Here is a 22,851-nt window from a genome sequence, read left to right as displayed (position 1 = left end):
AGGGACAGACCTGGACGGGGCCCACACATTACCCTCTCCTCTATGTCCTCCCTTCTCTAGGGGACAGGGACAGACCTGGACGGGGCCCACACATTACCCTCTCCTCTATGTCCTCCCTCCTCCAGCTCTTCTTCTCACGCTATACAGTCCACCGGCTCCTCTACCACTACAACACTAGTCCCATTAATAACTACATTTTCACATACAACCACTACACCATAAATTCAAACAGAACTTTGCCACTACACAACAATCCTACCCCCCATTACAAACACATCAGGTCATTTCTGCACTCAGAAGGAACAGGAACCTGGGAGATCTCCTTGTGCATTCCAGATTCTCCACTTTACCTCCCAAGCCCCCACAGCCACATACACTCCATTTTAAGCCCCGCAAATTCATCAACAACCCCCATAGTCACACTTCCTCCCCTTAAGCAAAAGCAGCACCTGACTTTATTTAGCTGTACGTTGACTGGAAGGGGAAGTACTCAGAACATGTGTTTATCATGACATCTGAGCCAGCTTGTTAAATATCTATGGGGAACTGTTGTTTATCTCTAGACTACACGTTTGTTGTGCCCCGACATGTCATGTTGCAGCACGTTGGAGTTCATGGGATGCAAGAAGCCCTAGGCAACAGTGAATGGATATAAAAGTGTTATTGTATATCAGAGGGATAACATTTGTCTTATCTTATGTCATATGCATACTGTTATGGAGACAGTTTTAATGCTCTAACCTTTTTGGTCTGTTAATCAACCTGTCAGTCATTAAACTGTGATAAGACTCATTAAATGCAAAGACATGTACAGTATGATTCACCCTATGATGTTTACTATGGATACTTTATCATGACAATCCTGGAGATAAGCCATAGATGGTGCTTGTAGGAAAGATGCAAGTGAATAAACAGAAAGTTGACAGTTTATCTTCTCCATATGGGCTGGTAATCTCCTAAATATTATAAAATATAATGGAGAAAAAAATAAGTTATAGGCAATATGAAGAAATTACCAATTTGATATGCTGTGTTCATTCATTCAACCTTTATTTATTTTCTATGAAATACATTGAAATACATTAGAAAAGGCAACAGTGTAATCATATTGATAATAAGAACAGCAGGATAAAACAAGTTATTGTAAAAAAACAAAACAATACAAGAGTATGAAAACAATAATAAGGACATCTTAATTAAAACAGTGACAATTTAGAACAACAAGATTAGCAGCACGTTTTTAAATTGCCCCAGTGAGGTCCATTTTTAAAGTGCATTGGAATTGATTCCAGGTAAAGGGAGCGCTAAAACCGAAGGCTGTTTTACCTAGCTCGGTGATATTAACAACTCTCTGCCAACTAAAACCGAAGGCTGTTTTACCTAGCTCGGTGATATTAACAACTCTCTGCCAACTTGAAAATCAAGGACAAAGCATACATTTGATACATAAAAAGGTAGTAGTATAAAACTAAGAACAAATAAAATAAATAAAAATAAACTAAAATCACAGCAGCCACTGGTCAAATGATGCTTTCAAATTGAAACTGAAAGCACTGCAAGACACATCATCGCTAGCCTCGATACCCAGGCTTTATCATCGCTGACTTCCTCCCTGACGTTGCGTTTCACCCCTGCTAGCTATTTCATGGCAAAGGTTTTATTTCTCTTTCCTAAATATATAAATAGTAATAGTGAATCCATTTGGTTTGTACTGTTATACTTTCTTCTCATCCACTCCAGGAGAGGAGAATGGAGTGATTCATTTATTTTTCTTCCCTCCAGGCTTGAACATATATAGTTTTTTGTGCAAGTACTGCGATCGGCTGGGTATGTCAGTGTTGTCCACTGGCCAATAAGGGACCACCATTCTTGATGATGTAACTAAGGTACGTTTGGTGATTGACTGCATGTATGTATGTATGTATGTATGTATGTATGTATGTATGTATGTATGTATGTATGTATGTATGTATAGTACATATGTATGTCGGGGAAAGAATGGTGGTCCCTTATTGGCTGACGCATTGGTGACGTAACTAAGGTACGTTTCAAGGTTGGTAAAAGGTCAATAATGCTTCTGAAGGATTTAGAACAGCAGTTGTAATGGTCTGGACATTAGTTAGTAGCAGTACTTGCGCGCTCTGCTTGTGCACAAGTAGGCCATGCGTGGCCTACTTGTGTGCAAGGCGCAAGTTGGCATCTCGAGAGAGTGCATTTCTATTTTTTTTACCATTGAGTGAGTTTGATGTCACACAAACCGCTGTCTCACTTTCCGTTCTAAACCCGGAAGGATGACATCCCCCAGGATGGTGAGGACTTCCTCCGAAAAAGACACATCTGTGGGTAACAACTCTTTTAAGCGGCTCAAGAGGTCCAGAGTGGAAGGGTTTTGTTCGTGAAGTCTCGTCTTTCTCTTCAGCATCGTGCGTAGTCTTTTCTCCTTCCTTTGTGGTAAGATCTGCGTGGCCACGAACTTCATTAACTCCCTGTCACACAGGTCTCGTTCTACAGGAAAAGATGTGGAAACATGTGTTAAATTACGTGGTAATGTGGTACCGTATAGAATAACAATACTAGAGAATAACATTAAATCATGTAATGGTAAGATTTCAAATTCTCCAGATCTGTGCAAATTTGATGTTTGCTCAGCAGCTTGAATGTGATCCTATAAAACCTAATAAGGGTGGGTACTGGGTTCCATTCTGACCTGGCACTGTTTTGGTTCCATTCTTGCAGTGAGAGCAGAAGACATCCTGCAGGGCGTTGCCAGGTATAGTGGTGGTGTTTGCTTGGCACTCTCTCATCTTCTGACAGGGTTTAGCGGAAGAGGACTCGGAGGAGAAGAAACCCTCTTGGCATGGGGCACACATTACGTCATGGTGTGTTGCACCTGTGGTATAAAATCAATACGATTGTTATGTGTATAATTATACATATGATATACCCTATGAAACTAAAGAAAACAAGAAAATATGAAATGTTTCCTTGAGCTGGCATAGATTGTGTTGTTGCAGAACATAGAGTAGAAGACACTATAGAAAACATTAAATCAATCAAACACGTGACCAAATTGAAAGACAAATTAATGAATGTCCAAAAAAAATATATATATATACAATAACGTATTGGTTAAAGAATTCTGGACCAAGACTATTGGACCAAATCATATAAACAATAAAAATGTACTCAGATCGGGTCTCAGAAACATGTCAAATGTGGGCCATGGGCTAAGCATATTAAATTATGGAGGTCCTTGAAATGAAAAGGGTCAATGCATGTGATTTGATATCACCAGCTTACAATTTATAGGCAATAGTCTTTAGTACCACAGACGAATAACAGTCTAAGTCCACACTATTGATCCATAATATATAAATGATAGATAAGGGTTCAGGACAACGAGGCCTTTTCGTGGAGGGGTCAGTCTGAAATTTGGACTTAGACTGTTTTTCGTCTGTGGTACTCAATTTTAAATACTCAAAAACGAATCAATTCCATGTGACTTATAATGTGTAACCAAGGGAAAGACAGCACAAACGGTTCGATTTGTAGACTCTAGGCTACCCTACACTGGAAACAAGTTCTTGAGCTTAGCCCAGATACCCTGGGTAAATATAGTGACTTTGCTTTGCTTTGTAAGCCTGTGGTGACGCAAGGTTAACCCTATACACTGCACTACACTAGCCTACACTATACACTTACCAAGATGTGTGACGCCTTCCCCAGCCGGACACTTGCGGTGTCTGAAGCAGGTGTCGTGTCTGCTGTAGTATCCGGCTCTGCACTGACAGTCCCTGTTGTGCGTCCGGGTGCACGGCGCGCTCTCCTGCTCGTACGCGGCGCAGAAGCGACTGCAGTACTGGCAGCGGTCGATGTAGTTCCAGATCTCGGTGAAGTGGTTCTGCGGACAGGGGCCGCACTGGGTCTTGCTGGTCCTGGAGCAGTGCGCGAGTAGATATTGTCCCGGGGGACACATGTCGCACACGAGGGTCTCTCCGGTCACCTCGTCCTTGCGTGTGTAGGTGGGAGTTGTTGCGCTTCTCACGATGGTGCTGCACAGCGCGACAGGTAAGAGCACTACCCACACGCAGAGTAACTAGAGAGAAAAGGTAAAGGAATACAACAGTTAAACTATACCGTTCAATAGCTGGCAGATAGCTATAGCCTACAGACTATACCAGCTATAGTAGCCTTATCCGAATAATAATAAAGAAATAATAATATACAAAATAAATAGGCTATAAAATTAAATATACATTTTATAAATACATATCCTACTCACCTCATGCAATATTATTAGATGCATTTTCTATTCGAAGTGCTATTTTCCTGCTGCTGCACACTAAGCGCTCCTCGAGTTTATATAGATGGGCTAGATGGAGAATGACTGAGTCATTGCCAGTTCTCCCCCCCCCCCCCCTCCCGCGACAATAGTGAAAGAGCCATGACTAAAAGGGAATCCCTTAGTTACTAAGCTACTTACTATCAAATGATGTTGACACGTACGTCACGTCACGGTCATTGACGCCAGTTACACCTCATGGAACAGTGGGCAGTCTGTGCACGTGAAGAATGAATTACAGTGAGTGACCTTATAGATAGATAGCCCAATCAATTCTGTTCAGTTCACTGTCTGGAAAGAAGGGATTTACAGGAAATAGATCCAAGAACAGCGAGATAAAAATAGTAGCTACGGGGGAATCCCGGATAACGGGAGGGTTGACAGGCGCTTTCAATTCACAATTTCACACACAGCGTGATTAACATTATTTGCATTCTGCAAATCGACCTCACCTTTTGATAGCCTAATTGATAAAATAGGCATAGATAGATTTTTTTATTTTTAAAACCTGTGGTATTTTATAACAAAGGCATGATATTGAGCCTCATCAGTCACTAGCCTACATTAAAAGTTTGATTTAAAGTTTATTTTGAATACAACAAATGATAAACAACTACATAAACAGACACACACGCGGGCACATAAAACAAACTTGAGTATTTAGCAATACTCAAGTTTGTATAATAAAACACATTACGCCATGTGGTCCACTTTAGAATAAGAAAATAATCAGTACATAATTTGTGAATAAGGTAATCAGTATAGCCTTATTAGCCTACACATAGTAATTACTAATGTACAACAAAAAATAAGTTGGTTTAATGAAGACAACAAAAAAAAAGGTTTCAATCTATAAACTTTTAGCTTTTAACTTTCTGTACAGCACTTTGTAAACCCCGAGTTGTGAAATGGGCTATATAAATAAAGTGGATTGGATTGGATAAACAATGAATATGTATGTGTACTGTATCTCCAAAGGGGTCGGCCATCTAGAAAGTGTCTGTCCATGTATGTACGTCCCCCAGTTCCACACATCGTCTTTGCCCAAATGTGGAGTTCAACACAGCTCCAGACAATACATTCATTATTAACAGAGAATGTGGAAGTAATGCTTCCCCATAGCAAGTTCCAAACAACTACCTATATAAGGGACTAGTTGTTTGGAACTATAGCCTACTATAGGTTACATGGGAAGGAAGACTGAGTTCATCAATATGATGAAGTTCCACATGCGGCTTTAACCAAGTATGAAGTTCCACATGGCTTTAACCCATCAAGACCTGAGGCAGATTCTACAAATGCCTTCTAAATCAGTTCTTACACTTTCACGATTTCACGAATAGCAGATGTAAAAGTTTGCATATCTGCTATTTTTGAATAGCCAACGCTGAAATCTAAAATGACACAGGTGCATATCATTTCTTACCTGCATGCATTTTCAGCAATGAAGCGAGTTGCTATATGTTCTTCTATATTATGTACACAGTACACACAAGCATGCAGCACACTCTACAATATATTAAGAAATGAAGATGAAGGTGTGTTGGATTTCCTTTAAGGATTTCATTAACAAAACATTTATTGATTACACCTTAGTTAAAATATTAACATTTTTGTGAGGCTTTTTTGTGAAGATTTTAAATCTGCATTTGAACACACACTACTACTTCATACAGTGTACAAACATATACCGTCAAAGAACATGGTTATTCTGTAGGCTAATACAAATCCATTTAATATCCACCCAGAGTTCAGATTTATCCTAAAGTGTGAACTTGCCATCAGTGGGGTTGTTTGTGGAACCGTCTTCCAAGGCATTGGAGCAATAAACTAAAAAGGCCCATGTTTGTAGTGGTCTACTATTGGTGCTTTTCACTCTGCACTTTTGCACCCCAATGTCAACAGCCCACTATAGTACGTCAGCTTGGGTCTTAACTCAAGCTAAGCTTGATGAGTCACTTCAGAATGGAGCCAAAGCTGGGATCACTGCTGTCAAATATCACTTCTTGAACATTTGTGTCACTGCACTTGCATGTGGTCAGAGTCCTGCTCTTTTCAAAGACACCAGTTCAAAGACAGAGCACTTCAAGGTCCACCAATCAGAGCAGCCACCATCTCATTGTACTGTTTCTTATGGTGAGGACGGATGAACTGGCCAAATTCTGAAAGAGTTCAAAACAAAAACGTAATTACTTTTTTAAGACATTACAGAAAAAATATCTCAGCTCATTCAAAGGAAGAACAAATAAAGGACTTACTGATGAGAAGATCAAAGTTTTCATTTCTCTCTGTTAACAGGCTGACCACTGTGGACACCATGGTTTCATAGTTTTCTGTATCTTTGTAGTTCTTTATGGCTCCTACGAGCTGGTTGCACTTCTCCACTCCCAGAACTTTCTTCAATTCGGCCACAAGGAGTTGAGATTCTTTCTTTGCAACTGGTTGAACTGTGAAAATACATTCACACAGAATTGTAATGAACTCCACTGAACGATCGATCAACTCGATCGACAGACAGACATTTTGGAAATTCACTGCATGCGTGCTGTAGAGTTGTATAATAATTATGTGACTAATGCTTGAACAACTGGGTGGTGCGCCAAGGAGTATCCCCACAAGAAAATAATGAGATGTAAACAGAATCCCCAACCTGTCTGAGCTTGCGCTGCAACAGGCTTCCCCGAGGCATGCATTCCTAGGTGACACCCTCCATTGTTGAGCTGCAGAGCCGTATTCAGTTCGCACGCGCCGTTCACGCTGCCATTGGAAGACACCCCAGCGTCACCCGATTGACCTCCAGGAGCTTCAAGAAAACAAGCCTATTACATAATTGTTGCTACGTTCTTTTCAGGAAAAAAGTAAACAAAAACATTATGCGTCACCCCTTGCAGTGACTATGCTCACAGGGAGTGGCACTACACCGTTAGTAAATGATGCGTAGCCTGCCTGCACGCTGCACGTTCAAGCATGCATGTACAGTAGATCAAATATACTGTATCAAATTATTAGTGTGGTTGCCAGTGGCAACCAGACTATAGTACCGGTAATTACCCACCATTATGAGTCTCTCGCGTGACTGAACTTCTCACCTCTAAGGGAGATGCCAGCCACCCGTCAAAGAAAACTCATTTTGTCCGCTTGTATTCACAACCTTATTCTTTCGGACCCACACTTCATGTCCATAGGTGAGGTGGGAACCATTGGTATAATAAAGCGTTGCTCACCACCCTGCTGCAGGAGGGAGTCCTTCTCCTCCTTGGACAGAGAATGATCAGGCTTGTATCCACAGCCAGAGCCAGTCAACTCCTGGCACTTCTCATCAAACCTCTTCTTGTGATGCGGCCGTATGAACTGGTAGAAACCTGTGACACACCGTTTAAACACTTAAGCCCTATAATATATACTTCATCATAGCAGAATGACATGCACAAAAGAGGGACGGCAGGTTAAAAGTATACTCTGTCATACGGAAAAGTACAAATCAGACCACAACCGAGATTACTTCATATAATAGGTCCTCAGCTCACTAATGCTCATTATAATATGGTCTGTGTCTCAGAGGAGGGCTGTGTGGACACTAGTTCATTATAATATGGTCTGTGTCTCAGAGGAGGGCTGTGTGGACACTAGTTCATTATAATATGGTCTGTGTCTCAGAGGAGGGCTGTGTGGACACTAGTTCATTATAATATGGTCTGTGTCTCAGAGGAGGGCTGTGTGGACACTAGTTCATTATAATATGGTCTGTGTCTTAGAGGAGGGCTGTGTGGACACTAGTTCATTATAATATGGTCTGTGTCTTAGAGGAGGGCTGTGTGGACACTAGTTCAGAAAACAGTGACATCATCGATGGGGAATCCAAGCCAATATAAACTTAGCCTAACACCGGGGCTCCACCGGGGCTCCACCGGGCGGGGCTCCACCGGGCGGGGCTCCACCGGGCGGGTCAGCGTCGCGTCTCCGTCAGAGAATGTTCCCTTTTTAATCAATGAAGGGTGGCTCCACTGCCCGCGTTGCGTTGCGTGACTGCATTAAAATTGCCCCGGTTCGTTTTTTGACGCACGCGACGGAGACGCTACGCGTCCGGTGGGGTCCCGGCGTAACTTAGCTTTCTATTCCTGGAAATTAGCATGCCCTAATGGAAGCCATTGTTGTTGCGTTAATAAAAATCGAAATACAAATTTTGAAATCCTGCCTAATGTTGATGTGGTGGTCTGGTAGACGGGTTTCTGAAGTGTCCACAGTCCTCCTGTGAGACACAGACCCAATAGAAAAAGTGTACCATGTTATCATGAGCATTAACCCATTTTGACCTGAGATCAGATTCTAAAAATGTCTTCTAAATCCTGACAGTTTTCTGAAAAAGCTGTTTCTATGTCAGTCGTTCTTCGATTTTTCAAAAATAGCAGACCTACAAGGTCGTAGCGCGCCACTTGGTGGCGCGCTATGAGCTTGTAGATCTGCTATTTTTCAATAGCTAAAGCATAACATAATGCTAACACCAAGAGGGGTTCCCGCCCAAAATGGGTTAAGAGAAGAGCAATTATATGAAGATACGGTAGGTTGAAAATGGGTGACGTCGTCCTTTAAGTTTCACATACACAACACAAATCATGGCATCTGTCTAATATTGTTCTTCACGTGTTCTGTAACAATATCATTATTAATTACGGATGTAACACATTTAGACACAAATTATTCACTAAGCAAATACATTTCATGCATGTGTTGATGACTCCACTCCCCCTTAGACACTAACATTCATGTGTTTATCCATGTGATTCTCTCATCATCACCCCCTTAGACACTAACATTCATGTGTTTATCCATGTGATTCTCTCATCATCACCCCCTTAGACACTAACATTCATGTGTTTATCCATGTGATTCTCTCATCATCACCCCCTTAGACACTAACATTCATGTGTTTATCCATGTGATTCTCTCATCATCACCCCCTTAGACACTAACATTCATGTGTTTATCCATGTGATTCTCTCATCATCACCCCCTTAGACACTAACATTCATGTGTTTATCCATGTGATTCTCTCATCATCACCCCCTTAGACACTAACATTCATGTGTTTCTCCATGTGATTCTCTCATCATCACCCCCTTAGACACTAACATTCATGTGTTTCTCCATGTGATTCTCTCATCATCACCCCCTTAGACACTAACATTCATGTGTTTATCCATGTGATTCTCTCATCACCCCCTTAGACACTAACATTCATGTGTTTATCCTTGTGATTCTCTCCCCCTTAGACACCAACATTCATGTGTTTATCCATGTGATTCTCTCCCCCTTAGACAGTAACATTCATGTGTTTATCCATGTGATTCTCTCCCCCTTAGACAGTAACATTCATGTGTTTCTCCATGTGATTCTCTCATCATCATCACAGCAGCACCACTTCCTGGTTTATACCTTTCATTGTTCCCACTGACCTTTAAATGTCACTTGCAGCGAGCCAGCTACATCCTACAATGAATTGCATTTTTATAGCGCTTTTCTATGCCCTACGTGCTTACTGAAAGCGCTTTACAATGGTTCATTCATTCATACATTGGGAGGTTGGGAGGTGGCTACATCCTACATATATACACACCCACAATACAAGGCATGCTGTTAATGGGCATATCGCTGTACCTAGTTCAAACAAAAAAAAACAGTAATTTATAGAGCTATAGATCTTTGGAACAAGTTAGCACTTGACATCCGTCTAACAAATAATAAATCAGCCTTTAAGAAAAAGGTAAAGAGTTATTTACTTGAATGACCAGTTGAAAGAACAACTTTAGGCTAAATATATACTATGCTATACTAGTGTTTGTTTTAATCTGTTTTATACGTAATTGAGAATTGATGTATTTTATTTAATTGTGTTTTATATATATATATATACTGATATTGATGAACTGAATTAAAGCAATTCATGTTTTAGTTTTTCTTTTTTTTTAATGTGTTTTGTAATATGTTGTGTGTGGACCCCAGGAGGACTAGCTGACTGCCATGGCATCAGCTAATAGGGATCCTTTCAAATAAACAAATCCTCATGAATTCCATAAAAGGTGCTCAGAAAATCAAGACATTTCTTATAACATCCAGAAATAAGAGAAATGTGTTTTCTCATAGAGGGGCTTATAATCAAAAGGAGATCTCTGAATATTTAACAAAGAATGGGATGAAGGTCAAAGACCGAAACGTTGAAGTAAAGAGCAACATTCTTCCTGGCAGTGTAGTGTGCAGGTCCTATTCTATTCAGAGATTCTCTTTTGATTAGATGCACTTTGTCCTACACGCCTGTCACCAACCTTTTGAGGTGTGCATCTGCTTTTAAAAAAAAAAGAAAAAAAAAAAACTCAGAGGGGTTAAAATCTCAAAGAAAAACGAAAATAGATAATTTGTAGTCCCAGATATAACATTGTATATATTTGCCTAAGGATTAAGTTATTGTTGAAAAGAAAAAAGGCCACATGGTTATAAAATCAGTTACGTAGGGTCCGTTCATCCTGAATCTGGATGTATTCCAATCCACCAATTAGATTTTGAGATATCTGCGAAAAGTGGACATTTTGGCGATAATGGTGGTGGTGGTTAAATGTAATTAAGTTAAAAAAAATGTGTCACCTATCACCTATTTGGTTTTGAGATATGAATGCCCTAATGCCATCGATAACTTTTCACTAGACAAAAACAGGACAAGTCAGGTCAGGTCAGAATGAAGGTGCTCAGGAAATGTCAATCTAGCCATATGAGATATGCTGTTTATAAAAACAACCTTTCTTCTAGTAGTGAGTCCACAAAAAGCCTGCCACCCTGTGTAACCCTACTGACTGAAACACCTGTCAACTACGGTTTCCCCCAAGTCTCACATGTGATTCACTCTTGAGTGAATCACTTATGACACAGAGACATGCATTCAGTCACATCACATAGCTATGACTATCATATGACTTACCTCTGAACAGGCTGTGAGTATGGACATCTTCAGTCAAGAGGGCGGCTGTCTTCGCCAACAGCTCATCGATATCGTTTGTTTTCTTGTAATTCTGAAGAGCTTGCATGATTCGCTGATGATTCTCCTGGCTCAGGCACTTCTTCATCTCTGCCATGAACATCTTTGCTTGGTCTGCTTTACCATGGTCTGACACGCCTGAGAACCCAGTTCTCTTCAAGACACAACAATAATACAATGTACGTCAGGAAGGACTCTTAACATATCCATTCAAAAACTCACAAGGTCCAGGGATGCAAGGCTAATAAAAAGTCACTTTTAAAACTACAGATTCGTCAAATCACTCTTATCTATTTAAGATTACATAGACACGTATGGAAGCGTGCAACAGAATTGACCAAATACTATGGTGTTTTTGTGCTCAGTCATACTAGGGCCTTTTTGTGGTGAGATTAATGGAATTAGCTGAATGTTGCTCACATTGTAGTCAGTTACACAAACAACAGTCAGAATTAAGGGGTCAACCAAATAAGGAAAGGAAACCTTTATATGATCACAGACCTGGGAAACAAGAAGTGGCCAAGCTATAAATATAGCCAGTGACGAATACGGTAGAACGAGTTTAAAAATGAAGTGAGGCATTTTGTCAGTGTCCTATAAATCTATTACAGTTAGTCATACAGTATATACCTGAGGTACCATACCACATTAGTATATAATGTGTAACAGCGTCCCGCCGTTGCACTGTGTATCCATGGGTGAAGAGGAAGTACATTGATATGTGTTATTTGAGTGGTCGGATAGAGCAGGGGTTCTCAACCCGTGGGTCGTGACCCCTCTGGGGGTCACCAAATTATTTTGGGGGGTCCCCAAATTATTAAAAAAACGAAAAAAAATAAAAAAACGTTTTTTTTTGCAACTGAATGGCTGGCAAATGGAAATGAAGAGTTTACATATAGTACACATATACACCTTCCCTAATGATTATCTGGTTTCAGTATTTATTTATGGTGTATTGTCTCTATTATTAAGTCAATTTATATTGGGGGTCGGGAGGGGGCGGGGGTCCCGAGACACTGTCAAAGCATCTCCGGGGGTCCCCGGCCAAAAACGTTGAGAACCCCTGGGATAGAGCAGGGGTTCTCAACCCGTGGGTCACGACCCCCCATGGGGTCGCCAAATTATTTTGGGGGGGGGGGGTCCCCAAATTATATATATATAAAAAAACAAAAAACTGAATGGCTGGAAAAATGGGAATGAGTTTACATTACAGTACACACAGTGCATAAACTTTCCTTAATGATTATATCTGGTTTCAGTATTCATTTATGAACCCCTGGGATAGAGCAATATTAAGACGGTCCATTTACAGTAATCTATTTTCAATTACTTCTTCACTGGCAATAGTATGGATTCAAGTAGTAGTTTATTGTAGCTAGGTATATAATACCAAAAAAATAGAGGTAAATAAAGAAAGAAAAAATATAATTGATTGGATTCTTATTGTTATTATTATACATACCTTTTCTTGGACCAATTTTATTTTACGTTTTCCTCCTCGTATTTCATCATCCATCATCCGCTTTTCATGCTGAAGAGACAGCGTGGACACACGGCTTGCCTAAAGGAGGAAGCATAATTGTACAAAGTATTCAAAAAATATTAAATGCATCAAGAAATAACCAATCATTTCACCCCAAAATCATGACCTACAGGCTACAGTACAAGGCATCATAGAGGCAGACACTAATGTAAGAAACAAATAAAAGTTCCAATCACATCTCAAAAACCCAGTCACCATGCATGAGCTTGACTTTTCAAGGTCATTAATTTGGTTCATTGCCCACTTTTCCTGAAAAGTGTCAGCCATTTCCCTTACCCTTCCCTTATGTGGCAGCGGTGGCCGTACGGATCGCGGAGCGGTCTTGATACCGGAAGGTCGCTAGTTCGAATCAGCGGTCCGACACGTTCAAATTACCACCGCTGAAGTGCCCTTGAACAAGGCATTGAACCACTACGATGAAATGTGTTCTATGAGCAGGGCCTGGCTGGAAACAAGTTCTTGAGCTTAGCCCAGATACCATGGGTAAATATAGTAATCATTTCATTTCACCTGATTTTAGGCGGGAACCCCTTTTGGTGTTAGCATTATGTTATGCTTTAGCTATTGAAAAATAGCAGATCTACAAGCTCATAGCGCGCCACCGAGTGGCGCGCTACGAGCTTGTAGGTCTGCTATTTTTGAAAAATCGAAGAACGACTGACATAGAAACATAGCTTTTTCAGAAAACTGTCAGGATGTAGAAGACATTTTTAGAATCTGATCTCAGGTCAAAATAGGTTAAAGTAGCCAACAGTTGTGGCACTGTAATGACATGTATTAATGATTAGTTTTCACTGTAATGACATGTATTAATGATTAGTTTTCACTGTAATGACATGTATTAATGATTAGTTTTCACTGTAATGACATGTATTAATGATTAGTTTTCACTGTAATGACATGTATTAATGATTAGTTTTCACTGTAATGACATGTATTAATGATTAGTTTTCACTGTAATGACATGTATTAATGATTAGTTTTCACTGTAATGACATGTATTAATGATTAGTTTTCACTGTAATGACATGTATTAATGATTAGTTTTCACTGTAATGACATGTATTAATGATTAGTTTTCACTGTAATGACATGTATTAATGATTAGTTTTCACTGTAATGACATGTATTAATGATTAGTTTTCACTGTAATGACATGTATTAATGATTCGTTTTCACTGTAATGACATGTATTAATGATTAGTTTTCACTGTAATGACATGTATTAATGATTAGTTTTCACTGTAATGACAAGTATTAATGATTAGTTTTCACTGTAATGACATGTATTAATGATTAGTTTTCACTGTAATGACATGTATTAATGATTAGTTTTCACTGTAATGACATGTATTAATGATTAGTTTTCACTGTAATGACATGTATTAATGATTAGTTTTCACTGTAATGACATGTATTAATGATTAGTTTTCACTGTAATGACATGTATTAATGATTAGTTTTCACTGTAATGACATGTATTAATGATTAGTTTTCACTGTAATGACATGTATTAATGATTAGTTTTCACTGTAATGACATGTATTAATGATTAGTTTTCACTGTAATGACATGTATTAATGATTAGTTTTCACTGTAATGACATGTATTAATGATTAGTTTTCACTGTAATGACATGTATTAATGATTAGTTTTCACTGTAATGACATGTATTAATGATTAGTTTTCACTGTAATGACAAGTATTAATGATTAGTTTTCACTGTAATGACATGTATTAATGATTAGTTTTCACTGTAATGACATGTATTAATGATTAGTTTTCACTGTAATGACATGTATTAATGATTAGTTTTCACTGTAATGACATGTATTAATGATTAGTTTTCACTGTAATGACATGTATTAATGATTAGTTTTCACTGTAATGACATGTATTAATGATTAGTTTTCACTGTAATGACATGTATTAATGATTAGTTTTCACTGTAATGACATGTATTAATGATTAGTTTTCACTGTAATGACATGTATTAATGATTAGTTTTCACTGTAATGACATGTATTAATGATTAGTTTTCACTGTAATGACATGTATTAATGATTAGTTTTCACTGTAATGACATGTATTAATGATTAGTTGTTTTGCTAGTGTGGACAGTTCAAACATTGGGGTTCCCACACCGAATGTATCGACATCAAGTAATCATCATATACTACGGACTACGGATGGAAACTAGCATTCTTGCACTGTGCCTCCCAAATAAACGTATAAATAAATAAAATATACAAACGAGTGACAACTTAAAAGTGTTTTAGTAAGATGTTGGGCCATTCAGGGGAACATCTAGTTATCTCACTCAGATTCATTCAGCAGCTGGTTTAACCCATTGAGGGCCACTGAGGACGATTCTACAAATGCCTTCTAAATCCTGACAGTTTTCTGAAAAGACCTATGTTTCTGTCAGTCGTTCTCATACATCTTCATGTCAAGGACCCCCAAAAATATATGTAATTGGCCACCGACCCCCATCTGAAAATATGTTGTTCCAGGGACCTTCCAGAAGCAAAGATTTGAGTTAAAAATGTTCGCTCTGAAAGAATATATTCAAACATTTGGGCCACATTTTCACGATTTTTCAAAAATAGCAGACCTACAAGCTTGTAGCGCGGCACTCGGTGCCGCGCTATGAGCTTGTAGATCTGCTATTTTTCAAACAGCTAAAGTACAACATAATGCTTAAAACACCAAAAGGGGTTCCCGCCCCAAAATGGTTTAAGTCATTGTTCAGATCACTATTCCAAAATCTCCCAGGTGTTCGTTTGGGTTGAGATATGGTGACTGTTAGGAGATTCACATCACTTTCATACACTCATTCCAACCATTCAGTGACACCACATGTGTCAGGTGGGGCTATCGACATCCTGGAGGCTGACAAAAGGTCAAATCATTGACAGCCTTTTGCCGTATTCTTAACGGTTGCACCCCTAGTTGTGATGTTATGGGGTGAAACAATTCATAGAATAATTGATCGACATAAAATTAATTTAACTTAATTTTGTGAGGCACAGGATTGGCAGCAGCGCAACGCTTACTTCTCTATAGCCTGAATAATCACTAACTCTGAAGTTGCCTAGAAGAAAATTCATGCTCAATGTGTATCAATGGAGCAGGTCCCGTGAAACTGACAGGGTTGTGCTCGTCTCGTGCTGTAGAGTTGAACTGACCTTGTTTCTATGCGGCGCACACAGCACACAGCACAGGGAAAGAGGATTTGAATGAGCTGAACTTGAAACAAGCCACACACTGGGAGCGCAAACGGATGTTTGTGATTGGCTGGCTTTAGCTGCACATGCAGGGCGAGGGGGTAAATTATAATACAGTATATTGACAATATCATTGACGTTTGCCATTTTGAATGCTCACTTCGAGGTAATATGAAGGTGATATATCGGCGGTTCAGCTCTTGCGCACTCTCTTGTGAGGGTATAGGTTACAGCTTACATTGTCTGTTTACATGCCAATTACCGTAAACTGCTATGTTATTCCAAGTTCCCAACGTTGCCTAATCGATAAGGTCAGGACAGACTGGGACAGCGAATGTTTGCTCATCTAGTACAAATTGTCATTGATGTTGAAATACTTAGTAAAGGTTGCAATTGGAATGTCAGCTTTGTGTTTTGGTCAAATAGGGAGATAAAATCATAAACAAGGGGATGATGTCAACATGACACAAATAGGATTCAGAGGTTTCTAGCATGATGCAGCTACTGCTCATGTGTGTGAGTGTGTAGATCGTCTAATTTCTGTATTTTTGACTTTTGACTAATAGGTTTATGCCTATAATGAACCTATAATAAAAATAAACCCCAAACTAACAACATTTTGGATTTTTTAGTTGACTATGTTAACACCCCAGACCCCTATTGTGCTATTCTGGGTGGCTTTCAAGACCTGTCATTTCTAACTCATTACCAACATAAAGCTATACAATATGGCATGGTTATCGCAAAAATGAATATTCTGACCCATTGGAAAGGAGTGGAAGTACCCTCTTTTAATGTATGGCTAGCAGAATTGACCAACCTGCTGCAAAATGGAAAAGATAAGATATGACGTTTCTCTTAAAACAAAAGTATTCGGCAGAATGTGGCAACCGTTTTTTCTCACTTATCATTAACAGTATGTATGCACATAACTGTGATCTATTGTATTATTTTCATTTGTGTACGTTTTGTTTTTGTTTCTGTGCGAAGTGTATTATTATTATTCATTCTTTTCTTTCCTTTGAATGGGGTCTTTAAACCTGAAAATGTATAAATAAAATTGTAAAAAATTTAAAAATAAATAAAGAAACATTACATTCTCCTCTCCCACAAAGGAGTGCATTGGGTCTCTTTTAGGCTGGTCGCTGTTGTCTAGGGCGTGCATTAAGCTGGCTGGTTTCCTGTGGTAGCTCTGCATGGAAACATCTGTTTCATACTGTATGCAGAGCTTGGCCGTGCCCTGTCCATCTGAAAGAAAGAAACATCTGTTTCATACTGTATGCAGAGCTTGGCCGTGCCCTGTCCATCTGAAAGAAAGAAACATCTGTTTCATACTGTATGCAGAGCTTGGCCGTGCCCTGTCCATCTGAAAGAAAGAAACATCTGTTTCATACTGTATGCAGAGCTTGGCCGTGCCCTGTCCATCTGAAAGAAAGAAACATCTGTTTCATACTGTATGCAGAGCTTGGCCGTGCCCTGTCCATCTGAAAGAAAGAAACATCTGTTTCATACTGTACGCAGAGCTTGGCCGTGCCCTGTCCATCTGAAAGAAAGAAACATCTGTTTCATACTGTATGCAGAGCTTGGCCGTGCCCTGTCCATCTGAAAGAAAGAAAGAAACATCTGTTTCATACTGTATGCAGAGCTTGGCCGTGCCCTGTCCATCTGAAAGAAAGAAAGAAACATCTGTTTCATACTGTACGCAGAGCTTGGCCGTGCCCTGTCCATCTGAAAGAAAGAAACATCCGTTTCATACTGTACGCAGAGCTTGGCCGTGCCCTGTCCATCTGAAAGAAAGAAACATCTGTTTCATACTGTATGCAGAGCTTGGCCGTGCCCTGTCCATCTGAAAGAAAGAAACATCCGTTTCATACTGTATGCAGAGCTTGGCCGTGCCCTGTCCATCTGAAAGAAAGAAACATCTGTTTCATACTGTACGCAGAGCTTGGCCGTGCCCTGTCCATCTGAAAGAAAGAAACATCTGTTTCATACTGTACGCAGAGCTTGGCCGTGCCCTGTCCATCTGAAAGAAAGGATGATTTTTTTATTTTATTTTATTGTCCAATTCTTTTTTTATTTTGCAGGGTCCATTTGGAACTCCCTTACAGTACCCTGGACCCCACTTTTGGAACCACTGGTGTACAGTAGGCACCTCCAATTATCTGCTTGCAGAGTGTTTTCAGCTGACACCGCCGTAGTATGTTACAAGCATTAGTTTTGCACAAAAAACACTCATTGGGCTAAATTCGGCCATATCCACTTACCCAAATGTGCTGACCTCATCACATTTGTGACGACGGCTATGGCTGTTTTCCTCCCAAGGAGTGTTTTTTGTGCAAAACTAATGCTTGGAATGGATTCAGAATCATGAAAACCCCCTAGTTTCATATGTCACATGCTACTTAAAGAATGATGAAATTCTTGCCTTATATAGGATGTTAATGGTATGGTCACATATTATGCTAATAACTCAAATGTACCACAGGAGTTGAATTTCAAACTTTTAGTACATGTTATTAGACACCTTTAAAAACACATTGGTGAAGACATTTCTTCCCAGATTGGTCAAATACCTGATAAAATGCCCTTACTGTCATTCAGTTTTCTCCTCTTGAGACTGGGAACGTGGTCATTGTGCACTTTGGCCTTCTGGGTCTGCCAGCTCAGGGAGGATGAGCAACTTGTGGAGGTCGAAGGCTGGGTTTCTGCAGACTGTACTTGTTTACAGCTCTTAACGTCAGATTTATTATCCGCAAGGGGCCTCTGTCACATAATACATTCACACACAATGAGACTTAGTAAATAAGACCACTTGAAATTCCCACTTGAAACGTTAAATGTTGGGAGCAGTAAACAAGAATTAGCCATATGCGTTATCATGTAAGAACAACAGTAAACACATACCAGTTTCTGTGCCACCTTGAAGAACTGAGCGACATCGCGCACCACATGCCCAAAGTTGTCGTACTGGCGCACATACGGTCTCACCCATTTAGGAAGCTGTGCTTTGGCATCATGATTTTTAAACCTGTATGGGGAATTATTAATTAATTACAAATGGATGTGTACAGTATGTGTAAATAATGCAGAACCATAGGGCAGTATTATGCGTGTCTTAACCCATTTTGGGCGGGAACCCCTTTTGGTTTTAGCATTATGTTATGCTTTAGCTATTGAAAAATAGCAGATCTACAAGCTCATAGCGCGCCACCGAGTGGCGCGCTATGAGCTTGTAGGTCTGCTATTTTTGAAAAATCGAAGAACGACTGACATAGAAACATAGCTTTTTCAGAAAACTGTCAGGATGTAGAAGACATTTTTAGAATCAGATCTCAGGTCAAAATGGGTTAAGTACCAGGTCTTATTACTTAACTTAAGACCTGGAGGCGTGATCAATGCCATTTGGCTATTCTGAGTGGCCAAACAGCATTGACCACGCCTCCAGGTCTTAAGTTAAGTCATAATACCTGGTACTTAAGACACGCATAATACTGCCCATAGTATTTTACGACTAATTTTTGCCATTATTTGTTTTATCATCCTTACCTCTGGTCACACAGAAAGATGGCACCGAAATCCTCTTTGTGACGAATCACTCTGCCGATGGCCTGGTTGACGGCCCGGGAGGCCTGCTGTCGGTACCAGTCCTGCCCAGACAGGTACTGGATGTTGAACACGTGGCATAATCACAAAGGGACAAGTCAGAATCATTCAGTCCTCTCAGGCCTTTTAGGGCATAGCAGTGGCGGACATTTTGTGGCCCATAGAGATTTCCAAAAATATTAATATTTGTTATTTTAAGCCTGGAATGAAGCCATCTAGGCTCCTGGTGAATCATGACTATAAAACATTTGTGTCAAAACATATTTGAAAACAGCAAAAAGGGTATTTGTCTTGTGCCCGCGGCCAGCAGGCCAAGGAACTCAATTTCGGAATACGTTTCAAATCGATCAACAACAACTATGTCATTTTTGTGTATCAATAACCTCAGACACGCATGCTATGGAATATACAGTGTGTCTTGCTGGGCTATGGCGTGGTACTAGCCAATGTGGCGCCCGGGACACGTGTCTTGCTGGGCTATGGCGTGGTACTAGCCAATGTGGCGCCCGGGACACGTGTCTTGCTGGGCTATGGCGTGGTACTAGCCAATGTGGCGCCCGGGACACGTGTCTTGCTGGGCTATGGCGTGGTACTAGCCAATGTGGCGCCCGGGACACGTGTCTTGCTGGGCTATGGCGTGGTACTAGCCAATGTGGCGCCCGGGACACGTGTCTTGCTGGGCTATGGCGTGGTACTAGCCAATGTGGCGCCCGGGACACGTGTCTTGCTGGGCTATGGCGTGGTACTAGCCAATGTGGCGCCCGGGACACGTGTCTTGCTGGGCTATGGCGTGGTACTAGCCAATGTGGCGCCCGGGACACGTGTCTTGCTGGGCTATGGCGTGGTACTAGCCAATGTGGCGCCCGGGACACGTGTCTTGCTGGGCTATGGCGTGGTACTATCCAATGTGCCGCCCGGGACACGTGTGTTGCTTCATCCATTCAAACATTGAGACTGCACAACACTGAGCACACCTTTCTAGTTTGCATTACTATGCTGATGATGCAGATCAGGGGTGGGCAACTTTGACCATGGAGAGGGCCATTATATTTACACACTCACTCCAGAGGGGCCACATTGCATGCATGTCGTAGCGAAAATAGCCGATCTACAAGTTCAAAATGCGTCGCATCGCGACGCGTTTTGAACTTGTAGATCGGCTATTTTTGCTATATATTGAATTGAAATCCTGAATAATGTTTTGCTATTTTTAATTGGGATCCTGAAAATGTATCATTTTATCTACCGGTAAATACAAATATATTGGACATAAAAAAGACAATAACATCATTTGTAATACTACTAAGCAAGCTGCTAATTTAGACTGTAAGTAATTAAAGCGGGTCATGTTTGCATGTTTGGAATTGTAACAGCTGAAATCAATAACATATCAGTATTCCGAAATTTATCTGAGGCTGAGGGCCACATTAAGTGAAGGTGGGGGCCGCATGTGGCCCACGGGCCGCCAGTTGCCCATGAATGATGCAGATGATTGGTTGCCGATGTGGGAATGCACAGACCTTTGGGACTTCAACAGCGATTAAAAACTATACAAATGATTTTGAAACAGCGTCAGGCTTTACCTTCACCCCAGGAACCTTCTTTCTGCACATTTCGTCCAAGAACTGCATCTTCAGGAGCACACGGGGTTCCATCTTTGGGAGGAAGGGCATACCGGTGATGATGACGCCTCGCCCATAAGTGTCAGCAAAATCCAGTCCCTCGCTTGCCTAAAACACAAGAAGTGAATAAGGTAGTGTATCGAATTTAATTGTGTATAATAAAGCCACCCAACACCATGATCTGTTCTTTTCAACCAATTTCACACTAGGACATTGTCCATGTTGTCATGACATCTACTGTATATAAAACACCACAATATTACTCTGTTAAAATTGGTCTGCACGCACGCACGCACGCCCACACACAGTCACACGCCATTGTTGAGTTCTGCTTTTAAGATATATGAGGATATGACAGCTATAGCAATAGATTCTATTATTACAAGTTGTGCCTTTTTTGCAGAAGTTATTTACAATCAGTGAGTCAAACTTATTGAGTATTCCATGATGGCAGGTAAGAGGTATGGTGAGAATTACATAAAACGATTGACACCATCCACCCACACAAATTGTAAATACACCCTACAGGCACCTGACATATCATTTGGGATTGCACAGTGCACACACTAAGACACACAATGACATATTTAGATGTAACAAACAAATTACAATATGATGAAGAAATGTACCTCACCTTTCCCCGGCACACAGCGAAAAAGCTTCCCCCTCTGGATGTGGGATCCTTGACTTTGTTATAATATCCATCGATCACCTATAAGTGGGGTATGGAAGTGAGGTCACTTGTTGCTGTCGATATTCACATGTCAGTATTTTGCAGACCCGACTCAGGCAAAGTCAGACTTTTCATAGACGTAGACCAAGGCATTTTAAACACATTTCAGTCACTATAGTAAAATACGCACATCACTTTGTGGAGGTGCTGGGTTCGAAAAATGACATATGAAAAAGAGAGAAAACCCGCACACTCATATGCTCCAAAAGATACATTTATTGATGACGTTTCGAGCCAAGGCTCTTCATCTGGTCAAACTCAAGTTGCCACTTAAATAGACACCCACGGGTCACGTTACTCGTCAGTGGGTGGAACCAACACAACAGGTCATTAGATCAATTAATGAAATATCATTAAATACAGTGTTACACATTTCTCAAATCCACAACAGTGGAATAAGCAAAAAGGACATCATGATTATTATAGAATCTAAGAGTGATTCACATAATCAGGTATTATTAATTAGGCAACAATTCAAATATATACAACATACAATAAAGAAACGTGGCTCGAAACGTCGTCAATAAATTTATCTTTTGGAGCATATGAGTGTGCGGGTTCCCTCTCTTTTTCATAAAACACATTTCAGTCGCCACAGTCTGAAAGATGACAAAACAAATCTACCCAAACGGACCTCAGTGAAGGTACCCTTTCCTCTGGGCTCGACAAACATGGGCTTCATATTTTCAATGCGCCCCGCGTGTCCATTTGCCTGGGGGAAGACGACATGTTAGCTACAGTCATCTAGAATATCTAG

The 22,851-nt window shown here is 40.4% G+C and overlaps 2 protein-coding genes across 3 annotated transcripts in view; both read right to left on the bottom strand.

Annotated features, from left to right (window-relative positions):
* Positions 1-1,605: 1,605 nt before the first annotated feature.
* On the bottom strand, positions 1,606-5,774 carry LOC306915705 (tumor necrosis factor receptor superfamily member 6B-like; the record flags this gene model as incomplete). Its single annotated transcript, XM_079493238.1, has 4 exons — positions 1,606-2,505; positions 2,708-2,890; positions 3,703-4,096; positions 5,769-5,774. 4 exons carry the CDS (start codon positions 5,772-5,774, stop codon positions 2,249-2,251), a joined length of 840 nt encoding a protein of 279 aa, XP_079349364.1. The 3' UTR covers positions 1,606-2,248.
* rtel1 (regulator of telomere elongation helicase 1) overlaps positions 5,764-22,851 on the bottom strand; it is a 36,391-nt gene continuing 19,303 nt past the window's right edge. The window contains exons 21-33 of one of the 2 annotated variants that reach the window (XM_079521723.1): positions 22,729-22,806; positions 21,996-22,073; positions 21,323-21,469; positions 19,683-19,798; positions 19,041-19,164; positions 18,710-18,899; positions 17,233-17,384; positions 12,829-12,927; positions 11,310-11,520; positions 7,567-7,704; positions 6,993-7,145; positions 6,601-6,789; positions 5,764-6,504 (exon numbers count right to left, since the gene is read on the bottom strand). In XM_079521723.1, the coding sequence (XP_079377849.1) occupies positions 6,428-6,504; positions 6,601-6,789; positions 6,993-7,145; positions 7,567-7,704; positions 11,310-11,520; positions 12,829-12,927; positions 17,233-17,384; positions 18,710-18,899; positions 19,041-19,164; positions 19,683-19,798; positions 21,323-21,469; positions 21,996-22,073; positions 22,729-22,806 (1,752 nt within the window). In that variant the 3' untranslated portion in view covers positions 5,764-6,427. The remainder of the gene's footprint in view (positions 6,505-6,600; positions 6,790-6,992; positions 7,146-7,566; positions 7,705-11,309; positions 11,521-12,828; positions 12,928-17,232; positions 17,385-18,709; positions 18,900-19,040; positions 19,165-19,682; positions 19,799-21,322; positions 21,470-21,995; positions 22,074-22,728; positions 22,807-22,851) is intronic. The other variant, XM_079521724.1, reaches the window with a different exon arrangement.

The sequence above is a fragment of the Electrona antarctica genome (genome assembly GCF_951216825.1).
Source record: "Electrona antarctica genome assembly, chromosome: 2".
In the NCBI taxonomy this organism is placed as follows: domain Eukaryota; kingdom Metazoa; phylum Chordata; class Actinopteri; order Myctophiformes; family Myctophidae; genus Electrona; species Electrona antarctica.
The sequence above is the reverse complement of the archived record's forward strand: the minus strand, read 5'-3'. Positions and strand labels throughout refer to the sequence as shown.